The sequence below is a fragment of the Orbicella faveolata genome, unplaced genomic scaffold (assembly GCF_042242905.1).
Source record: "Orbicella faveolata isolate gen_17 unplaced genomic scaffold, um_ofav_v1 contig_13, whole genome shotgun sequence".
Lineage (NCBI taxonomy): Eukaryota > Metazoa > Cnidaria > Anthozoa > Scleractinia > Merulinidae > Orbicella > Orbicella faveolata.
In genome coordinates, this window is record NW_028301540.1 from 7,839,659 (window position 1) to 7,865,158 (window position 25,500).

Here is a 25,500-nt window from a genome sequence, read left to right on the forward strand (position 1 = left end):
GTGGGTTAATAAGCTTCTAATCACTCCGGAAAGCCAAGCAATGACCGCGTCTTTTTAGTGTATACCAAATCAGTGGTTAGTGTTTTTTCAGGCATTCTGATTGGCTGCTTAAATTCGGGAGAGTTAGAGTATACTACACGGCGGCGTGAAGATATGAATTTATTTCCGAGTGGTAAAAGGTTACAAGAAAATACAGGCGAGTGAATAAAGTAGCTTTAACGACAAACTGACAGTCAGCGCGAATAACCGTGAAAAATCGGTAAATGACGTCATCAATGCTTATTTTTTGATTATTATTATTATTTTTTTTTTATTTGCCACACAAGCAAAAGTAGAATAAATTGCAAAAATTAATATACAAGATAACAATGAAGATACAAAACTAAATTTATGTATTAAAGGATAGAAAACAAAATGGCGAGGTAATCTAATAGAAACCACGAAGCTTACTAGGTTCCCTCTCAAGAAACACCAAATGACTAATCTGATGCCTAGGCCCAACCTAAACCCAGGAAGCCCTCTACCAGCAAGGGATACTTAGACTAGTCTTAATCTACTCTATACTAATTATGACTTGACCTGTTTCTTTTTGAAGTGGAACGGCCATGCTACCAGTTATATTATGACTAACCGTTGCTATGACGTTGCTAATGTGCTAGATAAAAAAACTTAATAGCCCTTAACAGGCTGTAGCAACCTGTTACATGTATCTAATTATTTTGTGACAATGATCTTTTAGTTATCTCTGACACTTGTCCTTTGCTTCTAATTACATCGTTCCGCTTCACATGGCACAGGGGGCCCTTTCTCGCACTTTACAGCGCAACTGTCTTTCGCCCAATGTAATTACTGTTCAGTTAATCGGTCCATCGATAATAATCAAAAAAGTTTGTTAAAGAAGTGGCAATACTATACTAGCGCAAACTAAGGGGATGGAAACATACACTTAAAACTATAACTAGTATTTGACTCCGTTGTCTCCATCTAGGACTATCTAGTATTTAAAATCCAAAAGGCTGATGAAAGTTAATTGTGCAAGGCAGTGCGATGTTCCATTATTTTTTTCTCTGTACTCACATTTAATTAAATGCGAGTACAGAGACCTTAAAGCAACAATTCATAGAGAAAGAAAAGGTCGAGTTTGAGGGATGTCGAATCTATGTAAATCATGCGACTGCGACTTTCGTTTCTATGGAAAGATATTGGATTTTGTAAAGAGTGTATTTCAAAATATTTAAAGTTCTAGCATCCCAACATTTTTTTTTATCATTCTTCTGTTTCTTTGAAAACGAGGCATAAATCGTTTGCTTCTCTCAACGAAAACTCTGCACTTAATTGAATACTGCCGCAGCTATCTAACATCGTAAATACAAGATAGATACTTGTATTTTTTTTTTCCTTTAATTTTTTGTAAAAGGTCGAGTTGAAACATCGTGCAAAGCTAAAAATTTAATATCACGGGTTTTGAATAATTTTCTTTCTTCTTCTGTATTGCCACTTCTTTTTGTTTATCTTAATTGTCTTCTTGTTTCTTTAAATCATCACAAAAAAATGTTATCGACTTGTTCCATTTACTGAGGACTATTTTGAGGTTGACTAAACAGCGGATGGCGGCAAATTGGACATGAACGGCTGTGGAAAAATAAAACAGGAAAATAAATTTAGCCTTCACTTCGATTATCCTTTTTCTCCATAAGTTAAGGTGTTTCACATAGGTCTCCAGCATTTCTTCAGTACTTCTAGTTTGATGAATCAGTGTTACCACTCTTTGTCAGATAATGCGAGGCGTTATTTGGAAAACAACTTTTGGAAAATTTAAGGTGGCTATGAATCCGCTCCTACAACTTTTTCAACTTTTTGTAGCATTGAATGTTGACACTGTAATTACAATTCTATAATAAAACAAGGGGGTCGCCGTACTCGTTTTTTAGTTATAAGCACTTAGCACTAAAATAAAGGGGGTTTTTAATTTTAGGCTCGAACCCAGACCGCTCGATCTAGGGTGCATCTCACTAACCATCAGACGACCACGCCCCACATAATGACTTTGTCATAACAACGATTAAAATACTTCAATTTACACCAGCATTTGCTTCACAAAAATTGGTGCCAATGTTACTTAAATTAGCTCAAAATTGTGTTTCAATCCCGTTTTTCTTCTCCTTTCTGTAACCATCAGAGTGCCGTCTATTGCCTCACTATTTATTATTATTTAACTATTTTACTGATACAGGTCAACAAAAGATTGGCCTCTCCTCGTCGTTTTATATCCGCGATTGTAGCACCTTGGAATTTCCCCAACCCCGTGTTGGCGTGCTTTGCAGGATCTCAATGCCTTTATTTGATTGCCCTAAAGAGTTAGCTGAACAAAATATTGGAACTTCCATGGATACTTACACGCCATTTTGTATCATTGCAATAGCGCAGTCTCTGTGAACTTTGTGCGAGCAAGGAAGAATTTGACAGCCGCTAAAAGCATCCTGAAAACAGTACACAAGAAAATAACTGAGCTCCTAATGATACCGCGCTACAAAGGTATTTTTCTTTTTAAACTGAGTCTCTCCTTTGTGAGCCTACACCCCCCCCCCCCACCTCCACAGAAAAATTGTTTGTCCTTCATTAACATGCGAAATTAAACATACAAGGGAATCTGTGTTTGAAACATGAACTGTCCATATAGCTTAAGCATAGTCTCGAATACTTCATCCACTTAGTATACTATTATTCTAGATTTCCGTTGGATAAATCGAAACTATCACCCGAAATCACGATTCCTGTCCAACAAAAGTTTTCGGAGTCTTATATTTACTAGGCAGAGGAAATCTGAAGCGGTCCTCTGTCAGATAAGGATGAAAAAGCTAACCTCCAAACAAATGCAGCATTCATCGTGTCCAGAGTCCGGTCTACACTTGTGTTTTCCCTGAAGACGTTTGTCCAGGCACACGTTACAAACATCGCAATGGAACGATCTGTCTCGGTGGATTCTGCAATGGCGGACAATTAAGTTAGTTTCGTGTGGCATCTTGGAGTCAACGAGGATCTTTCTTCCAACAAAATCATACCATATTTAGATCGGGCTTTTTGCGGTCTTCTGTGATCGCAATTATCGACAAATTAAATTCTCCGAGAGTTTCAAATGAATAGATAAGGGCATGGATCGCAAATAACAGACCCAACACTTCACTGAACCGACCATGCCTAAGAACTAGGCTGAAAACTTATCAAAACCGATACGATAATGCTAGAAGTCTTGTAGCAAAAAATGTAGCAAAAATGAAGCAAAAATGTAGCAAAAAGAACTGCATGAATGTTAAATTCTGGTAAACCAAATGTTTGCCAGTCGAGATAATTTTGCAGATGTACTTAATTATTGAGAAAAAATTATAACCGGTCAAGGTCAGTGCGGTCACTTTTAACCTCTACGCTCCGATTTGAATAGGGTCAAAATGGGAATTGCAACAAATGCCAAATAGACCACATCCGGGTAAGGTGCCTTTTTTCAGTTTCCTAATTTCGTCATATGTATATATTTTTCAAAGTTTACTCAAAGTTTTCAAAGTTTACTCATTGGACATGCATATCTCCAACTTACCTGCAGATCCCGCATTTATCACAGTGAAACGGATTTTTGTCAACTGACGTAAAATGCTTACAGGTGGCACAGAAATACTCAGACATTTTTGATTTACAACCACCACAGTTTTGGCTTTGTTCGTCTATCTGAAAGTTATAACAATAAGACAACTAATATTTAAGTAAAATTTTTCAATTCAGTCATTGCGTGATGCTTAATTTTCATTTTCTGCGACAAATAGGCGAGGGGGCAGATCACCGATGTGACCTGTTTCTAACTTAGCTTTGGCTTTGTTTCCTGTGAGCTTAAAGAAACCTACAAAGCTCACTGTACCACAGGAAACGTTAAACTCTGATTTGAAAGACTTATCCACTGTCAATTACCATCTGTCGAGGTGTAAAACGAGAAAATAAATAATGTAATTTCTTGAAGCGTGTCCTGTGCATTTGGCTTCCGAACCCTTGGTTCAAAGGACTGGGATATCACATTTTTCCTTTTTAATTGCCCAAAAAGCAGAACATAATATTCAATGGGAATAAATACTTCAGTCAATCGATCGATCGATCGATCAATCAATCAATCAATCAATCAATCAATCAGTCAATCATTTTAAGGCCTAGGCAATCAATGGTTTGATCGATCAAGTAAGCAAGCAATCAATCTTTATTTAATAACAAGGCTAAGCAGGTAGGGGCAGCCGGTAAGCTGATGTAGACCTACGTTAATATCCGCCTTACTCCTCTAAAAGAAACCTAATCTGACGGAGCCTTCAAAGAGTATAAAGAATACAGAAGAAATTTACATCTTACCACTTGTTCATGGTAGCAGATAGTGCATCGTATGTGAGTAGCATTAGTGGCTCTCGCTTGATCATTGCTGCAGTCTTTCGACTCGTTGTGGCAACGATGGCAAGGGTAGAACTTCTCACAGCAGGGAAAACGGACCAAGCAACGGCGCTGGTAGTGGCTGCAGACAGGACGCGGAGTTTCCTGTACTGGTGTGGGTGTGTGCTGCCTCTCGGTTTCTTCATTGTCCTGTGTAGATTCCTCTTGATTCCTTGAATCCTCGGCTCCTGTTCTCACGGCTCGTTCCTGTTCTCTGCGTCCTCTTGCTTCTTCCTGTACACTAAGTTTAACGGCTTCTTTTGGCTCTTTTTGAGGTTGTCTTGCCACAGCATTACTTGAAGCAATAAGGTTGACGGTTTTGGACAATATCTGTTGAAGACTTCCGAGGAGGGAGGACGTAGAATCTACAGATGAAGAATGATGACCATCACTCACTGCAGGTGACTTGACCATTCTATTGTCAACGTTCCCCATGCTGTTGTGGTATTCATTCGACATGGAATCCATCTCATCGTAAGCAGTTCCTGATCCAAGACTACCAAAAAGTGCTTCAAGAGAAGCATTTTGCTGACTTACATATGCACATAAACCTTGATCACAACTGGGACTTTCAAGAGGTGGAAAATGCCAACTTTCCTTTTGATTAAGTGAAGGTTTCTGGTGGATGGCAAGTGATTGAGCATTACCTCGTGTAGAGGTTCTAGCTGCAAACGTTGCCGGTGCATATAAGCCTTGACTACTAGAACTCGATGTATAGCCAGGCGGGTTGATTCCCTCTCCCGATAATCGCAGGTGGTCGCTATAGGTAATATTTTCACAAGCTCTGGCGGAGAAGTAGGGCTTATCCCAACCGTCTTGCGGAGGTAAATCCAATATTGCTCCATTACTCTTCACGGTATGGCGTGCCAAAAAGCCAGGCTTTAAACCAATTTCTCCCGTTTCGTTGTGCTGATAAGTTGATATTGGTTCAGACATCTTTGTCTTGCTCGAACAATTTCTTCTGGTTGAGTTTCGTGATATTTCTTTTGGTCTAGCTCCTCCGAATCCTGGAGGATCATTGACGTTAGCATCGCTCTTAGGAGAATAGACTCGACCATCGACCTCATCTCTAGCAGCATTCGACGAAAATGGTCTCATGTCATTTTCACAGATCCTCTCGGTACCATCTTGACATGTCGTGAACGCCTCGCCTGTCAAAGCAGGACCATTTACCATTTTGTCTTCTTCGCGGAGCGAGCCTGTCGCATCACCGTCGACAAGAACATCATCTCCCAGAAATGCGAGCTGCGAATTCCGGAAACTTGTGTTTTTTCCGCTTTGCTGGCATGCTCGTAATTTTTCATTTCTTCGTGTACCGCGATGTAATTCTTCACAGTTAGTCTCGTCCACAATTTGTCTCCGAGAAGTGAACATTCCGTCTGCGTTTTCGGATACCAAGCCTGATTGAATTTGGAGATTATTCCCGACTCTCTTCAGAGGCCCGTCGACAACATCTCTGTTTCTTGAAGCCACTAGATCAATCGAACTGTTATGGATTCCGTTGAAGGTTCCCATGGGTCCGTCGGGAACAGTGTCGTCGTGAACATTAAATGATGATCTTGATGTTTCTCTTTTTGTCACACTGGCAAGTGTGAAGGCTTGAGAAAATTTTTTGTTTACCAGGGGCTCGTTTTGTCCATCGCGTCTTTCTCGTTCGTTTCTTCGCTGAAAAATGTATTCTTCTCCCATTTCCATTGGTGAAATTGTGTCGTCCTTTTCCTCCTGAAAGATTGTGTACTTTTTCTGTCTTTGAGTGACATCTTGTAGATGCTGTGTTTGACCATGAGTAGAGGAACGTGAGTTTGACTGGTATTGATTATCCAATGTGGCATTCTCTGTTCCATCATGAGTTACTGAATCATCCATATCAGCGTCAATAAGGCGTCGCTTTACTTCGTCTTTTGTGCTTTGTCCAGGAACGTTTTCTGGAGAACTTTCAAATTGTTGATTTTCATACAAACCTTGGTCTTCTGCAAAATCCTCATTTGTATCAGTTTCATTATTCCATGTAGGCAATATTTCTTCCATCTTTGGGCCTCTTGACTTGGTAATGGACACCCCTTTTGATTTTCTGTCTTTTTCAAGAAGATGGTTCTCCAGTGCGTCTTCATCGCCGTTTGGGTCTGGTTTGGACTGCGGTTCGATCAAATTTGGGGCTCGCAGTTCAACTTTAGGATTAAACGTCGCATTCTCGATACTATTGTTAGTGATGTCCGTGCGTGTTAGACGGTTACGTGAGGTGGCGGTATGACATGTCCCTGCATTTTCGGTATCAATCACAAGGTTGCCAACTTGCTGTGTCACTATATCTGAAGGACCGTCCTGTTCGTTCATTAAATTCGATTTCCTGGTAACTTCGTGGTGTAACTCAATTATTAAGGAACGTCTTGAGTCTCTATCCTTTTCAAAAAGACTTCTTCCCAGCAGCTTGTCATCTTCTTCTTCCCTAGGCATGGGATATGTCTCGCGAGTCTCTGGCATCTCTTCTCCACCGGCCAAATTTGGAGCCTCCAACGATGAATGGTGGCTCTGTATGTTTGCTACAGGATTTAAGCTCGATGGCTGGAGATCATGGTCACTGGAAGTGACTTCCTGCTCGAATTGACTTTGAGAAGAAGTAGGTAAACGACTTTCATCTACTCTGTGTGCTTCCGCGGCAAAGTCATTGTCACCTTCTTGTATGACATCTTCTTGGAGGTGACTTGATAACTCGCTGACGATCGTTAGGTTTTCCAGAATGGTAGCATTTAAACTGTTTCGAAGAGTTTCACTCTTTTCCTAGCAATTAGAAATGAAATCGTAAATAAGGGAAGATATGTAGTTCTCAACGGCCGAAGAGAGTAAATTAGAAGGAAGTTAAGGTACATTCTTCAGTTCAAAATAATATGGTTGATGCCAACGTTTTATGGCTTCTTCAAGTAGTTAGGACAAGACTATGCACATGCATATAAACAACTGTAAAGAATACATAATGTACATGAGCATGTGTCCTTGTTAAAGAAACTAGGTGTTTGAACACTTAAGAGAACTAATGGGGAAACAAGCGGAGTTCACTGAAGTTCCAGGCTTCACAGGGATTTGATTCAGCTTTGCCAGGTTGGTGCTATCAACTAGTGTAAGCTGTTAGGCCTCAAAAACCAGATAACAATCGAGTTTGATCTTTGCCTACAGTCTTACTTACACGAGTCAAGACATTCTCGTGTATTGTCTGCAAATGAACTAAATCAGAGGTGAGATGGTTTCACTTGGTGGATAGGTGACTTTCATTACGGCACTGGAGTGCTTTCTCGCGACAAAGTGCGTCGATTGCGAATGTTTCCAAAACACTTGTCAATAAGATCATCTGCATTCTGGGTTTAAATGAAGAATCTCTAGAAAAAATCTGCACTACATTTAGGATATTTGAAACTCAGCAGTATGAGACGTTCGAAGAACACCTTTTGCGTAAGTTCTTACCATCTTTAGACTGACAACTTTTATCTCCTTTGGTTGCCGCCCATCCAAGAGAAACCCACTTTGCTCACAGTGCACGTCTGAGACCTCCGGGGACTTGTCAGTTTTGCATGGCACTTGATAAGCGTTTGCCAAATGATCAATGGCTGGCAGAAAGAGCCTTTCTGCTACAGCAAACTCTGCAGAGCACCTTTGCCGAGGCACTGTCCAGCCTGCCATGTCATGCCTTGTTGTTGTTTGAACGAACCGTACTTTTTGACTGATGGATCTGTCCTTGCGCCACAGCGTAACGCGCGCTTTCACTGGGTGGGTGATCGTCAAGGAAAGGCAGTGATGCTGTACTGACAGGGTTGAACTTTTACCAGAACTGCACTGCTGAAGAAGGTAAAGAGCATTCTTGCTAAACATGAAATAGCTCGTTTGCTCATCTTCGAAGGTCAAGCGAACGGTCTCCTGGGACATCGCCGTGGAGATTTCTGAAATATTTCCCCCTTGAGGTATTTCACAGGTGGCCTCTTGCAACAAACAGAGAGACAAAAGCTCAATACGACTAACAGTTAACAAGACGTTATGGTGGTCACAAGTAGACGTCGCCGTGGTCAGATCTACAACAACTTGAGTCGCACTGTCTTCAACTCCAGTTTCAAAACACTTCTGTTGAAAGCACTCTTGGACTGAAAGTGATACCTTTCTGTCTAGTGCTCGCAGATCCTCGATATCCAGAAAGACAGGTGAAGTGTAAGCCACCAGAAAGCTGTCAGTTGGCACATTCTTCTTAAAGGCTAAACTTCTGTATAACTCGTCGTCAGGGTGGGGCCGTTGCGAGTCAATTTCTTTCAAACCAACCGTGGAAGAGACAAGGACGTCTTGCAGGGCAGTTTTCCCGTTGCAGGTGATTGATATTTTCGATGCATAAACTTGAACTTCGCCATTGAGGACATGTAAAAATCCATCTTCGTTCTGAGAAATTCTAGAATACAGGTCATACGCCGCGAACGTCGTATCGATCATTTTCATCTCAATAGACAAGAGAATGAGGAAAATTAGCACAAGTTTTATGTCAAGCTGGTCATCAAATGTCGCCGTTGTTGTTGCTGTTGCTGCTGCTGTTGCCACTGTTGTTGTTGTTGCTTCAGTTGATCTTTTGGAGCTACTCTCACTGCTGATCTTTGCGCTGACTTCATTAAGCTCTTTCAGACAATTAAACATCTCATGTTTATTTTCCAATGTTTCTCGGTTTCCGAGTCGTTTTTCGGTGAGAACGTCGTACAGACGTGTAATACATGCGTAGGCAGGACCTCGGGTGGCGTCTAATGCCATAGAATACTTCCTTGCTTGCTGGAAAAAGGCAGCAGCTTCTTTTTTCATTCTTTGACGAAGGAATATCTGACCAGTCTGCAAGAAATCACTTGCATATTTGAATGAAACTATCTCCTTGGAGTCTGGGCATTGTACGTCCCTGCTGTTTGTAGAAAAAGGCTGCTTTAGTTTGGTTTTAGATCTTCTTAAAGGAGGGATGTCGTCCTGGACAACTGGTCGTGATAGCAACACTGCCAATACCACACCATGCTCAGCAACTAGACCTTCAATCTTCCAGGTATCCTCTAGCATCTTGCTTTGATAAAAGGTGTTGGAGCTCGTCATTTCTAAATACGTCTTGGACAACTGATTGACAAATGACACTTGGTATATGGCTTCTATGTTTTCCATGGCTCTCTGAAAGTAAAAATACGATTCATCTGGTTGTTTCGATCTCAAAGCCAGTTCACCCACAGACCTGTAGCACTTGAGAAGAAGCGGATGCTTTATCCCGAATATCTCTTCCAAGATTCCAATAGAGCATTTGAATTTCTCCGCCGCGTTCGAGACCTCACCAGCGAGGGTTAGAATTTTTCCTTGCTTATACAACAGCAAGGCAACATTAAGATGGTCCGGTCCAAAAATGTTCTTGAGACGGTCTACACCTCTGTCGAGAAGTTCACGGGCAAATCTGATTTTGCCCTTTAGGACCAACACGTCTACCAACTTCTCAACTGTTTCAATACGTACATTGATATGTAGTCCTCCAAACATTTCTGCAAAGTCTATGTCATCATCAAGCCTAAACGCTTTCTCTGCTTCCTTTGGTTTTCCATGAGTCAAGAATACTTCAGAAAGATGCAGCGCTACCAAGTTGAGAAGGAAATCGCAGTCCTCTCTTTGCATTTTGTAGCAGTACGACAACATCCAATTCAACTCCTGCTCTGCTTTGCTGAATTTTCCAAGAGTGGTATACAGCACTGCCAGGTTATTGAGCAATGTAAACACAACCTGAAGAGGTAACTCGTTTACTTCTTTAGTTTTACAGGTTTCCACCAACTGTACTTGCTTCTCAAGGGCCTTGGAATAATTCCTAGAAAGCTGATGCAAACGACCAATGTTGCTATTTACTGCAATGCACATTGTCTCCAATAACGGAATGTGTAGCTGATAACGTTGTTTGGCCGATTCCAAGTAATTCAAAGACGTCTTAAAATTGTACTCTGCCTGTTCCAACTCCCCCAGCATTAGTAAAATGCACCCTGTGTTGTTGTAAGCAGCCCCGAGGTCGCGCTTACGGCTAGTGTAAGCTGACTGTTGATGGAAATCGATGAGCAATGAAAATGTTTCTTTAGCCATTTTGAACTCAGAGATTACTTCAGCAAAGGCACCAATAACGCTAAGCAAACTACTGTAAAACTGCGCTCCGGAATTGCTTGTGTCCAACAGCAAAGTTCCATGCTTCACAGAACAACACACGCTGTCCTCAACAAAAAGCTCTTTCCCACGACGTAATACTCTCAGACCATCTTTAGTTGGAATACGGAAAAAACGCGGAGGAAGTTTCCTAACGGTTTCAAAGACATCCTTAAGTTTCTTCCGAGCACCCACTATATGGTCGCTTTGCTGGAGGTTAAAAGCCTTGTCAAGCTGTGCCACAGTTTCGTTCACTCTTCGCGTCTCATCGGTGTGATACATTTTTGACGTTATTCGATTTATGCCGTTTTCAGCAGAAACCTCGCGTAAATTGATCTCTTTATTTAACGGAATTTCTCTCGTTCCACATGCTGTTAAAATACAATGGAAAAGTATACATGTATAGATTAGACTACCTCCCTGCTGATTATGACATTTCGGTCAGATTTTATAATTTTCCAAGGTAAAGCATTTGATAATTTGCACTGCACTACTTTCTCGGAAAATATCCATTGCCTGGTTTATAATAGATTACGAGCATGAAATCCTCCGCGCGATAGGAAAAGTAAAAATAAAGAAAATTAGGAGACGAAACGAAAAGGGAATGAGGGGATTCCATTGTTTCCACACAACCACCCCTCGCCGCCTCTGTGTTCTTCTTCTGCTTCGCATTCGTGTATTCGCGTCGCACGCTAGAAAACTGGAAAGAGACTGCTCGCAGTTAAGATTTATGGCTGAGCTGAACGGTAGCAAAACATGTATGGTTTGTTACGTTCACGAAAATCGCTTCTTTTTGGCCCTCGAAGAGAATTAAAGGACTAGCCAGCAACAGTGAGTGAAAAGATAGATGCAACAATTAAAAGTGCTCTGATGCCAGTTATTTGAATTATTACATGGCTCCTGATTACATAAAATGTCTGTTTAAGAAAAGCCCTGGACGTTCATCTTGGAGTAACTTTTTTCGGCCTTTTATTGGCCTTTGAATTATGAAGAGAGGTATTGGAGAAAAATAAAAAGAAACATGAGACACCACACCATATCATAAATGTATAAGTAAAGATAATACGCTTCAATATTCCAGACTTACTTGATTACGATGTTAACATTTAGACAATTTAGTGCAGCCTTAACTTCTGACTTGACTCTGTGTACCCAACTTAATAGCTCTATTGTTATTATTGGGTGTATTTTTTGGGTGTATTTTTTAATTTGTATGTTATATTTAACCTTGCAAATAAATGTTGTTCTGTCTTACCAGCAGTTCTTGAAGAGACACAAGCTTTGGGTTCCCTCAGCGATTGTAAATGTTTAGTCATTAGCCTCAGAGCTACTCTTGTTGTCCCATGTTCTGAAGTCGGTTTGAAGTCCTCAAAAGGCTGAAGGGGAGAAATATCCTCTGCTTCTGCATACAAACAACCCACGTTACCTGCAAAAGTATACATTACAGTCCCTTTAATTAAAAGAAGACAAACCATCAGTGAAAGTATCAGCAAAGCAGTTACGCCGTTCACACAAGCAAACCTCCTCTAAATAACTGTTGTTACAAAACGGTGTCCTCATGGTTAGTGCGCTTGTCACCGGATCGAGCGCTTCGGGTTCGAGCTCTGGTTGGGGACATTGTGTTGTGCTCTGGCGGAAGACACTTAACTCTCTCAGTGCCTCTCTCCACCCAGGTGTACAAATGGATACCGGAGAATTTAACGCTGGGTGTAACGCTGCGATGAACTAGCATCCCATCCAGGGGGGAGTGGAAATTTTCCTAGTCGCTTCATGCTACAGAAACCGGGATAAACTCCGGCCTGATGGGCCACTTGGCTTGTATGCAGACCTTACCTTACCTCGCCTTAACTTACAGTTTTGACAACCATTTAAACGTTTTGAAATGTTTTGTTTGTATCTTACAGGTTCGAATCGTTGCATTTATTCTCCCGTTGTCTTGTTTTGTTTTGTTCGACTATATTGTTTCCCGGTTGTTATTTATTTATTTATTTATTTTTTTGTTTGCTTGTTTTGTTTGTTTAGTTTGTTCGTTTTAAATTACCGAATGACAAAATTCGCTTCAAAAGGTGACTCGGACGCTCCCATTTAGAGGTCGTTGAAAATTCGACAATTAACTTTATTTCAAAATTGTTGATACAGCTTGATTGCCAGCTCTATAAGCGGTTTAGGTACCTACAGTTTACGCCGCACGCGCTACGTCACATGAACGTGAGACACCGCTAAAGGTATCCGGTATATCCTAAGCACGCACATCTATCTAGGTACTGTTTATGCAATATTCTACCTTCAATTTGATCAATTTTGCCTTCGACCTCTATCCACTGCCGCAGAATTTCCTGATAATGTCGCCCGATACCATGGTCCACGCAATCAACCATGTCTATGTGAGGTCCGTCACGCCCTCCTCCAAGCCGTATCAGTGTTTGTTGAATATCCCGCCAGTATCTATCAAACATCAGGTCGTCAACAAAGGCTTCGCTGCCATGACCGTATACTTCGTTTCCCCAAACCTTCACTCGGATGATGTCAGCTTCAGTACTCATGTCCGTTTCAGGAGGAGGACTATTCCAGCCAGTGGCAGGTGGTGTCAAGCCTGAAACATTTCTCAACAGCACCATCAACAGAGTGATGTCAAAGTTTTGTGATGACACAGTGCAGGGCATGGAAGGGTAGAGCATTCTCCATTGTTCTCCGTCAAGAATTCCGTGATCGCCTGTGTGAAGCAATTCCAAGAAGGCTCGCACCGGATGTCTTGATAACGTATAGTGAAGCCTTTCCGGGGGGTGTATTCTATCAAACGTCTCTCGAAGAACCTGGCTTCCCCCGACCACTAGAAGCCGACAAAGTCGGGTATAATTCATGGTTTTTTTGCTATGGGCGTGGACATTTATTGAGGCAGCATCCATGGCATTTACCAAAGCAAGTAAAGCTACACCAATAGTACCTACTGGGATTAAAACGAAAACAAAGGTACCATAATAAGAAACAAAACTAACACCGTAAAGCAAAGGAAATAGGAAATGTCTACGCGCAGGCTAACCGCAAAATTACACTAGCACTTTTGGTTCGAACTGAGACAATAGTATCCACTTCTTTCTCCCGGTAAACCGGTATAGTGAAATACACTTTCGAAAAGTGCGCTGAAACGCCTTCCAGAAGCGTTATCGGCTGTTGCAGCAATATCCCAGATTTAAGAAAGATATACTGTACGATTTACGGGCGATGATCGGTCAATGGTACAATAAAGACGTAAACCGGGCGTAGTCAATCGATAAACCGATAATCGATATTAATCGACAATCGATATCAATCGGACGTTTCAGTCTCAAAATATATTGGAACGATTCGGTTTGCTTTCCATATTCGTAAGCAGCTACAGAGAGCTGACTGAGACGCTATTGTGTTTGGTTCCTGGGTAGACGTCATCAGCAACCGCCGCCCCAGACTCCCTAAACGCGGTCGCGTAACAATTCAATCGCGACTTTGAAAGGGCATAGAAAATCGAGGATCCAACCAAATTCAAAATTTTTTTCGTCCAAATGCTTCGAATAACAAGTGGATTCGTTTCAGCAAAAAAAACTTGGGGGTGAGATGCACTTTAAAGTGCCGCTGACACGAAACAGCTATATTCTTTTTAGACGCCCAATTTATGGTTTCAAATATGTTTTTAATCGTGGTGAACTTAATCGTTTTACATCGTTCGCGGAAAAATGCTCTTTTTGGACCCGAAATCGACTTTTTGGAGCCAAACAGTGTCCGAGCTCCAAAAATTGGGGGGGTGGGGGGGGGGAAGGGGAGTGGATAGAGTCCTTGCCATGGGTTTTCGTTCTGTTAAGGCACAGCGAAATAAATTTGCTTTAAGTAGATAGCCCTGAGCTTGCTCTACAAAATTATACCATCTTTGTTGATGTTTAATGACGTCATTTGACCGCCATCTTGGATTTTCTTAAGAGTCAGGAAATAATGTACAAAATCCAGTCAGAATGCTTGTGAAATTTACAAATTCGTGAAATTCTGCAATTTGATGAAGAAAACTTGAATAAAAGGCAAAATTGTCTGTAAAAAATTGATTTTTGGTCAGACCTACCTGAAATTTGAGTCAAAAATTGATTGATGAAAATTTCCGCAGAAGATGAGTGAATAGCTACTGAAAGTGTCAGCCTCTTAGAACAGATCGTCTTTTCAAAACTTTGAAAAAACCTTATGGGGGGCATCACCCACCCTCCCCCTTCACATCCGAGGGTTAAGTTGTGTACTGCAATGATCAATCATATCATGTCTTCATATCTTTCTTCGCGGTTCAACTATATGATCTTCATATGTTCACTTGAACTCTTGGACAAAACTGTTCTGGATCGACGCTTTACAACAAAAACTTAAAACAGGCTAAGTGACGCAAATAATCCTGCGATTGTCTTAAACTTTATTTAATTCTACACATGGAAAATTATTTCTATATAGATCACGCAAGAGAGACTTGCGTTACAGCGTAGCCAACTGTTGCTAACCGAATCACAAAAGTATGCAAAATCACGTGATTTCTGAGAAAAAAAGTATCATTTGAAGTGTTGTTTTGCGAAGAACATCGTTACGTGTTTATGGATTTTTTTGTCAATAATTTGACAAGAAAGCACGAGAAAGACTTTACCACTTATGTGCCCACTGAAATGCGATGCTGTCTTCAGACATTGATCTTCTTTAAATTCTTCTTGCCCCAAAATCGGTCTTCCACCTGTTTTGAAGATGGCCGGCGACCTTTAGTTCGTGCTTCGTACAAACCACAATTGCACAAAATCCTGTTGTGTCAAAGCATTGTTCGCCAAGAACCTCAGACAATCCTATTTGTGCTTTTTGGAAACATGCTGGGCCTGTTTCTGGGCTCATCTACCAGGAGCTTGCCATTTTTCGCATTTTCTTGCCATTAGACTTTGTTTGGTTTGCCTTGTTTGCCTTGTGGCCCTTCGGTGGTAGCACCACAACCTGAATCGTTGATTCGCCAAACCGCTGATGTATCACAGTGCTATTGTGCTGTTTGGATGGATTATTGCTCCCCATGCATCTCATCGAGTACATGACAAAAAATCCACAAACACGTAATGATCTTCTTCACACAACAACCCTGGTATACCAGGATGTCGATGAAAAACACAACTATTTCTCTTAGAAATCGCGCGATTTTTCGTACTTTTGTGATTCAGTTAGCAAATTTAGATACGTTGTAACTCAAGTCTTCCTTGCGTGATCCATATGAAAATAATTTTCCATGTGTGGAATTTAATAAGGTTTAAGACAGTCACAAAATGATTAGCATAACTTTCCTTGCTTTAATTTTTTGTCGAAAAATGTCGATCCAGAGCAGTTTTGTCCAGCACACTATTTATATTTCAACGTCAAACAATCATGACTTGCTAACAAGCTCAAAAGTTCCTTGATTTCACTTCCTTATTTTCATGTAAATACATGTCTACGAAGTGGCCTAAATTATATTTACTTTCGAATATTTTGACGTCAGCCAATCAGGGTTTGAAGAGTCAATAGAGGGAAGCTAGCAATTGCAAGCGGAGACTAATGTTTTAGAACAAAACGAGGAGGACATGGGGGTACTCTGAACACCGCAACACCGCAAAAAAAAAAAAAAATTGTGTGAAAACAAACACACGAAAGTCGACGAAACACCGTCACCGCAACATATTAGGGACCTTAAGATACGAGGACGGGAAGGCCAGGACGGGAACGGCAGTGGACGCGGGAAACTTTCGCGGGTCCCGTCGTGTCGCCAAAAACAAAATGCTTAAGATGTGTATTTTTGCAAAGGACGACGACGTCAATAATTCAAACATCCTTTAGACAATAAAAAAGATGGTAGAAATCTTATCCTATTAAGCTTAAACGATAGTGAACAGCGATGCTGAATTTATTTTTCTTTATAAGCCAAGCAAACATCTGTCAATATTTTAATAGAGAAACCTGAATTTCCGTATGAGAAAATTAAACGAACAATCTGATCGACCTGCTTCAGATGGCTTTTTACCACTGGAGCGTTTGAGAATTCTGTCGCCGAAGAATCCTGACTTTTGGTGAACATTTCAATTTCCATCTGTAATTGTAACAAGCATTATGACAATAAAACAAACGTTGCATCAAGTTCCGGGTAGTATAAAAAAACAACAGCTAAACATCAGTTTGAAAATGTGTATTCTATTTGCTCGACAGACGCTCCATGGCATTCATTCTTACAACATTTTATCGACTGTACTTACACTGATGTATTCTCAATGCATACAGTTTGTATCGAGCTTGCACACTCGTGACAGCGACTGAACAGTGACTGAAACACAAACGAACAGACGAGGAATATTTTTATTCACATTTTGGCATGTCAGCGTGGTATTCTACACTACAATCACCAAAAATGCGAACCTTATAAACATTCCTATCGATGTAACTAAAAATAAAGTCGATAAGAACATTTATCAGGGCAAAACAAGCGCAAAATACTCACGTTTTCGGTGCGACAGCTAGTCGGGCGAAATGACGTCCTCGACGAGACGAGGACGGCAGAGAGATTAGTGGAGAGTTCTCGTGCGCATGCCCCGTTGAGTAAATTTACTTCCGGTAGCCGTCCTAGCTCTTCCCGTCCTGGTATCTTAAGGTGCCTATTATTTGGCCTATGATTTGAACGTCTACACTTGACATAATACTTTTATACCAGAACAATTTTCCACAAAATAAACACATCACAAGGCTTCTCATTGTCTACGTGTCGATACTGCTGATGCCCGTAAACGTCGAAAACAGCTTCGGAGTGGCAGTTGGAGCATATCGGAGATAAACTAGCCAGTGTTGGTCTGTATTTGTTGGTTTTTAAAATATACAACTGTAAATTAGCACGAATTAACGAAGTTTACATGCTAAATTGAGTCTACGAGTAGTTTGTCTTTCGCTCAGTCCGTTCGAGCGAGACCGTAAATAAACCGCGAGGAAAGGGTGGCCGCCTGAATTCCTGAGAGCGAAATCCTTTCGCGTGCTTCCTGCGCAGGAGCTCGCGCGGCCATTTTTTTCTCGCGGTTTTCTTTCGCGTCACGCACGACGGATTACGCGAAAGAGGGATTACTCGTGGTCTGTGCTAAATATAGGTCGGAAAAAGACCAAACACGAAAACACAGAACCGAACACAGTATCGTCCTGCGTTAAGGTATTATTATTAAGCTTTTGGTTGGAGCCGCAACAGATTACTGAATTCTTTGCATGATTCTATAAACCAAAAAGCCTTGGGTAATATAAGCGTCATAACAAAATGTTATAGATTGAATGAAGAAGCTGATTTTGAATTAATTAAAATATGGACGAAAGCGTGGAAAGTTCACGGTTCACTCAAAGGAAGGCTTGCGGGTTTAATTGAATAAAGCAGAACAGATTCTTGCAAATATTCTAACATCGATCCGCGGCTTTCGGATCAAAATTGCAATTTTTTTGAAGTTTCCTTGTCTTTCAATTCCCAAATGAGACTTGGATACAAAGAAAACACCACCAAACATAGAAGTTTGTCCTAAAAGCCTCGGAGCCAAGTTAGAACATTGATATATCGAACGTGCCCTATTCATTCCATGCAATCTTGAGGGGTACGCTTCACTTGGTTTGACTGCACTCTGTGACTAATCAGCGCAGTAAAGGAAAAGACAACGAACTAGAAAGTCTCGTCCAGGATTCGAAATGGCCTTTTTAAAATAAAAGATCTCGTCCGGATAACTTAAATAGATAAAAATAAAAACACTTTAATAGCTGACACAATTACTGGTAACCCAATAGTTTACATTGTGGGCTATATATATATATATATATACAAAAAAAAGAAAAAAAATATTTAGTTAAAAAATGTTAAAATATTGAAGAAGTTAAAATATAATACAACATGCACATAAAATGTATTCGAATATGTCACAAGACATTTTCAAAACGTTGTAGAGACGGTAAAATGTTCACGGTCTGAATTACTTTGTAAAAAGTTGTTCACTAAAAGTTTCTTAAATTAAGTTTCTTTCATGTGTGATAGTTTTAAATTTGTCGTCTAGACAGTTCCACAGGTAAGTGGCACTTGCATGAAATGTTCGTAGGTCTGCGTTGGAGCGACATTTCGACACCGCCAGATGATCATGAAAAGAAGCTCGAGTATTATAAGAATAGGTGTTTTTAACATAGGTTCTATAACTTGTAAAATAATGCGGACACTCCCCATTCACAATTTTAAACATCATGCACAATTTCTTCATGCGTATTAGATCATTAATTGGCATCCACTGTAGTTTCTTGAACAGTTGAACCGAGTGATCGTGGAAACTAGCGTCTAATATTAACCTACTACAGCGTTTCTGCACTCTAAGTATTCTCAGCAGTTGATCGTTAGAGGCGTTTATATCTTCTCCAGCTAATGAATAGAGGTGGCAGCATTTAAAACCGAGACTGCACGAGCAGGGACATTCAGTCACCGAAATGAACACCTAGATGTGCAAAAGCTGCACAAAGGGCAATTACTGGTTTAAGAATCGATGATGTCAAAAGTGAAAGAAAAAGTGAGCTCACAAGTATAGCCTTCCGAAAGCGGCATAGCAGTGCCCAGCCCACATGCCGTAATCACCAAAATGAAGACAATGGAATTAAACGAACGAATAATTTGCTTATCAACCAGAAGCTCGCAAAATTCCCAATCGATGGGTTCCTGTCAACATATCACAGATGAGGATTTGAACGTGGGGTTACCACCACGTAGTGACAATGCGAAGGATTTGAGAGAAGGGTCTCGCGACTCTAAGTCCAGAGGCCTAAATTGCTTTTGCAACCGCATTGTCCTTAGGTCTTAATATGTGCATGACCACAGTGGCATGTTTGGTAAACATCAAACCCAAATCAATCCTTTCCCTAAATTTACGAATTTGCGACTGTTAATTAATGATGAGGATCCTAACGCGCGAGGAGCGCGAGACAGGAGAAAACAAAAATTACACAACTGGGTTTGATTTTCGTTGCTTCGCGCCCAGATGTTGCGCTTCGCGTTCTGTCCAGCTAAAGAGCCCTTTGCTGTTGCCTGCGTTACTCGTGTTTCATCGTCATACTTTGTTTTCACACACAAGGTCACATAAACGTCTCGATTACAAGAAATCTGGACATCTCCGACTTTTCAGAGCGAAAAGAAACAAGAGATGAAAAGTTTCTATCCCCCGGCGTCAACTCAGCAAAACTTTGGGAAATAGAACAACTTAGGCTCCGTCCACATGACGCCGGACTACATCTGAAAACAAAGTTTTCAATCTGAAAATGCATCAAATGTTTTCCATCCGTATTACGCCGGAGAAACTTAAAACTGAAACCGTCACGATCACCGGTTACATTCTGGATTTGTTTGAGGAAAACTCGCGCAGAGAAATGATTATCGTGAAGTCATCGTTTTCCAAAAGCTCCGTCTTTAAAATATTTTCCGTCTACACTAAAACGCAAAGCCAGCGATTTCAAAATTCCTCCGGTTTGAAGCGCGTTTTCGAATAGCTCCGTTTTCGTGACAGATTAGTGTGTCCGGTAGGCCAAGCCGTAGAAATAAAGCTGCGTTTTCAAATTTATCCAGCGTAGTGTGGAGCCAGGCGATCTTCCAATTGTCTCCTAAAACATTATACTCAACTTGTCACTGAATAACCTACTAGTAACCATTAGCTACCTTACTACATGAAATTTTCGTGACACGTTAATTTCGTGAATATCGCGATTTAAAAAAATAGCGAAATTAAAGTGATGGCATTGTTAACATTTAGTCCAGCAGTTGCGTTTTTGTTAATTTTAACGTTATTGTACCTCTGATAAAGTCGGTTTACTACATACAAGAACATGTTTATGTAACATTGAAATGAGTTCTGTGTTACTCGAAAACGCGAAGTTAAAGTGATTCAAAATACAAAATTTTCGCAAAATCGCGGAATTTAAGTGTCGCGAAATATGCTCACCTCAAAATCGCGAAATAAAAGTGTCGCGAAAATTTCGTATAATTAGGTACCACTGAAGCAGTCCATCTAGTCTTGCGACTCAATGTTCATTATAGAACCGCAAATTCACACTGAAGGTAGGCTACTAATGATGTTGAAGTAACTGATTGGTCACGGTCCCGGGTCTGTTCTCAAGATAAATAGAAAGCTACAAATATACCGAGAAATAAAACAGGTATGCTCACCTTAGTTCAAAAACGCATTACCAAGTCGACTCATAAGTTTCACGCCACTTGTTCAGTTTCTTCGACAGCAAGGCAGCTTGTAAATCGTACGGCCTAAAACGAAAACGGATTTATTCGATTTATTCGAAAATTAAGTGAAAACAGACCTAATACTCAATCCGTGATCATTGATGTACAACATCGGAATGACGTCCTAATTTAACAACACTAAACTTGACTACTGTTTTTAAGACTAGGTATTTTGTATACCTTGGAAATTCCCTTTGAATTCGCTGAATCAGCTCTCAAACGAAGGCCAGATCATTTTTATTTCAAGAGAAAGGTATTTAAATTTTACTGAGCAACAAACACTTGGTTACAGACAGTTAGTTTTTGGTGGTGCACTGAATACAGTATTTGAATCACTATATCTGTGTTCTTTCACCCCCAAACTACGATTAAACGATATTTCGATATATTAGTGAGCCAGTTACTGGCCTCTTCGTTTTTGCATGCACGTTTGCTCAAGTTTTCTTTGCTGGCATTCGCAGAAAACACATTTAATCATTTCCCCCAAAATAACAGCTGACACTTGAATGTCACGAGTCTCTTATATGCAGACAAAGCCAATAAGGGAAAGAGCCCTAATCAATACATGCAACTGATGTTTTGACAAATAGAAAAAACTCCATGGGACCGAATGGGCCAATCTCTTTCAAAGTTATTTTCTCGATAGGATCAACGCGTTTTATTGTTCCTCCAGGTTTCCCTGAACGACAAATGCCGAAAAAAAATACTCTTAAGTAAACGCGCGTGTGGCAAAATGGCGAAACTTTGAATTACTTCTTTCATTAAGTTTTTAGTGCAACGAACCATAGACCATGTACTATGCTGATAAAAATAAAATAAAACCACAATTATTGATTTTTCGACTACAATGTTGCAAAATTGGTGAAGACCGGTTTAGCTTCCTGTTAATCGATCGAACCGCCATCAAAATTAACACCGACGACAAAACAGCGCCGAGCTGTACTCAGAGGGTTTGTTGATTTGACAATATCGGTCGTCGCTAGCCGCCGTATTCAACATTGCCCCTTCGGATTCGATCAAACAATTTAGCGAAAAAACTGAGGGGCCGGTGCCAACAAAAAAGAATCAGTTGCCTTCGACGAAGGAGAACGGAACTCTTTCCGGTCTAGACAGGCGATGGCCATCAAGATGGAAACTTCTGAGTTCTCTTCGTATCCAAGTTGTTTGCCATGTTATCACAACTGTCTCGTCGTTACTCATGCATGCAGTTAAGATTCGAGATTGTATTTGGATGAACAGACTAGAAACCAAGATGATCACATCTCGTCATTTACGAACCATTTTAGACACTAAAAACACAGCAGCAATAGTAGCATCCTGATGTAAATAGTGGTAGCCTGACTTACCTTCTACCGCGGTCGATTCGCCTGGAGCGCGTTAGTAAGTAACAAATTCTGGTTCGATTGCTAATTCGAACCAGAATAGTTACTTTACCATATTGATAAATTGATCGAAACGAAAAACGAAAGTCGAAAAAGCGACGCGACGCGACGCGCCTTCATAAACGAAAGTGAAAGTAACTATGTCCCACAGGGAATTCGGTAAAGTATTTGTGTGTCAAATTGTTCGCACGTTACCCTGGGTACCAGAGGTCTTGTTTCGCGCGCGGCGGACGGAAATACTTCGCGTCGCTTTGGCGAGACATAACCGACACCGGAAACCGCGCAAGAAGGGGGCACGTCTGATATAGAAATAAAGATTAAAAGACACACACAACCACAAAACAAAGAAAAGTTCCAGGACGCACGCTAATTGTGCGCTCTTGTCGTTGTTTTCACCTGGCCAGCTCATAATTATAGAAAACATGAAATATCTACCAATAGCAATATAGCAAGACCGTGACATAATGATGACAATGATGACATAATGACGATAATGATGACATACTGATGATAATGATAACCTGGAATACAAGCACTTAAGCTTAATCGATATTTTTAGGGGAAAAATACCTTGGAATCAGTCGAAAGAGCTCATTTCAAATTGAGATAACGTCAGAGAATAACACAAATCGTAGTTAATTTCAGCCTCGTCACGGTCTGCCGAGTACAACGTTAACGTATGCTGCATTCTGATGTTAATTGCATTGTTTTGCTTTGTCATCACACGCAAGGAAAAGCTAATCTTGGATATAAAAAATATTAAAGATATCAAAGTTACACCAGACTGCTGGCACAGTTCTAGTGCAAGCAGTGGCAATGTTATTGTCAATCGTCCTGAAGAATGCCCTGCGGGACGAACTGTGGCGAGGACCTCCACAGTGTTGCGGTAAAAGTGGTCTGGACTATCAGTTCCATTGCCGTTGCGTCTTTATAGCCAGGTATTTGGTCAAATGTGAGTTTGCTGACAATTAACGGTCGAAAATGAAAATTGGTCATGTGATCTGCGAAGCCTATCAGAGTACGGTCAGTACTGATAAGACTTCACATCAATCTAAAAATAACCTTCTTTGTCGAGAGAGTGAAACATGCCTTGCAAGCATCTTTTAAAACATGCTTTGTAAGCATCTTTGGAAAAAAAACCCGCTGCGTCAGCACCTTTCAAGATGGCGCCATCAATATCATTTGTGTCTTATGTTTGGCTTCCTTCAGCAAACAAAATGGAACAACAGAAATGACTTCATCAGTATAAAAAACAAAACAAATCAAACACTTCTGTGCCAATAATATCTTCAAGCAACTATCAATCATTTCCCCAAAGTGGACAGGTTGCAATCCTATGGATCATTGACTTGTATGTAAACACTTTCGAAAAAATGTGTATAGAACTGCTTACCGAAGCACGTGCTTGCCGAAGCACGTGCTTGCCGAGGCAAGTTTGCGGTTTTCATAAATTTTCGATCGCGGTAATTGGTAAAAGAGAGTCTGCAGCCGTCTGCGCTTTCCAGTTATGACAGTTATTACTCGGATCCTGACGCTTATGATGACTTTTGATCTCTTGTTTACATTTTGCAAGGGACCATTGTTGTGCAAGCAAGTTTTGCTGTTTGTAATTTCCGCTTTTTCCGGTCAATAATTGGTATGATTAACCATTTTATCCAATGATACGCCGACTTGTTGACTTTCCGGGCTGGGAATCTTCGCTCGGATTTCCTACAGTATTTTCCTACAGTATTTTTATGAGGATGGTCGGGAAGAGATGATGTTACTTCAAGGAGAGATTGGAAGCTCGGCGACGTTTCTTCTGGGAGCAAGAACTCGCTTCTGGAGAGTTATACGCTTCAACAATCGTTTGCTTTACTGAACACTTCATGGGGCTGACTACGTTGTCTTCGGGTCATTCAAAATTCTTCTAGGAAATTTTAAATGAAATTTAAGGTTGATTCAGTCGAATTGCGACATAAAATGGATGTACCGAGCTCGTATTCGGGATATTTGAGCTTGAAAACTGGCATCTTGAGGAATTTTCACCAAACAAAAAACTCGCGGAAAGCTTGCGTTACGTAACATTCGAGTGGTTTCCAGTGCTGAAGTCGTAAACATCGATGTTTTTCAATAGCCCTTTTCACGGTTACCTTTGCTCATTTGCAATAAAATCTAGCATGTATTACAATAAAATCTAGCATGTATGTGAGGCAATTTCGGGCTATTTTGTAGTTTTAGCCCGAAATTGCCTCGCATCCACGTTGGATTACATTGTAATGCAAATGAGAAAAATTAACCGTGAAAAGTGCTATTGGGTAACTCAGCAGTATTCGTGCGTGCGCGAGCGCACTTATACTAGTTCCACAGCAGCATAACGAGGTCAGTCCCACGGACGTGTGTCAATTATTACAGGATTATTTTATGAGTGCGATGATCATACGTTGATTAACATTAACGTACACTTTTATCAAACTAAACAGGGTCATATATCTCATGGAATGTCGAACTAGAAATAATGATGAAGGCACCGTAGCACATTTGTAACTACGGTTTCGTTATTTTGGTAAATTTCCATGCGGTATCGCGGATTTTTACGTTTTTTTACGCGGTTTTGCGGTTTTCAGACCCCCCTTACGCCCCCCTCTTCACGAGAAATGGTGACTGAGGGACATTCTATGGGATCTCTCATGGTTTCTGGTAAACCAGGCTAATAGGACTCGACAAAAATCGTCTCGATATAATGGGTACTCGATATGCCATGAAGACGTGACTCGCTCAGAAAACGAGACACGTTTGAGAAACATTCGGAAAAACGAGACTCGTTTCGAATAACGAGTCTTTTTCCGAACGAGTCTCGTTTTGAAAGTCTCGTTGAAAACGAGACACGTTAGGAAAACGAGACACCTTCGAAAAAGAAAAACGAGACTCGTTCGGAATAAGTTCGGAATAACGAGATTTAAAACGAGACTTGTTCGGCAGAGACTCGTTAAAACGAGACTCGTTAAGAAAACCAGACTCGTTCGGGAAACGAGACTTATTAGCAAAAATACTTCGTGAAACCATTTTCTTTTGTGAAGGGAGCCTAGTTAATTATTACGTTCATCGTCTTTTCATTAAATTAACAACCCGACTAATTGATTTTGCTTTTAATTTCAATGTTAATTGTAAATTTTAAATATTAAGCAAAACGTTTTAGTCGCAGTCTTACAAACGATATAAAGGCAACCA

General features: G+C 40.6%; 1 protein-coding gene across 2 annotated transcripts; it reads right to left on the bottom strand.

The window, feature by feature from the left end:
- Positions 1 to 142: 142 nt before the first annotated feature.
- Positions 143 to 22,450, bottom strand: LOC149114825 (uncharacterized). Of its 2 annotated transcripts, none has more exons than XM_089284451.1 (10): positions 22,255 to 22,450; positions 20,840 to 20,932; positions 12,911 to 13,570; positions 11,882 to 12,052; positions 7,915 to 10,997; positions 4,384 to 7,236; positions 3,593 to 3,720; positions 2,864 to 2,984; positions 2,398 to 2,480; positions 143 to 1,632 (listed from the first exon to the last, which is right to left on the bottom strand). In XM_089284451.1, exons 3-10 carry the CDS (start codon positions 13,530 to 13,532, stop codon positions 1,572 to 1,574), a joined length of 7,122 nt encoding a protein of 2,373 aa, XP_089140577.1. In that variant the 5' UTR covers positions 13,533 to 13,570; positions 20,840 to 20,932; positions 22,255 to 22,450; the 3' UTR covers positions 143 to 1,571. The 2 variants fall into 2 exon arrangements, with proteins under 2 accessions (XP_089140577.1, XP_089140576.1); XM_089284450.1 differs by having other exon boundaries at positions 12,911 to 13,573.
- Positions 22,451 to 25,500: the final 3,050 nt, after the last annotated feature.

Excerpts from the sequence above, each read along its gene's own strand:
- LOC149114825 (XM_089284451.1), bottom strand. The coding sequence starts at position 13,532 with ATGGATGCTGCCTCAATAAATGTCCACGCCCATAGCAAAAAAACCATG. Across the intron at positions 10,998-11,881 it reads TGTCTCTTCAAGAACTGCTG|CATGTGGAACGAGAGAAATT; the intron begins GTAAGACAGAAC and ends GTATTTTAACAG. Across the intron at positions 1,633-2,397 it reads GCAATGATACAAAATGGCGT|CCGTTCATGTCCAATTTGCC; the intron begins GTAAGTATCCAT and ends ATTTTTCCACAG.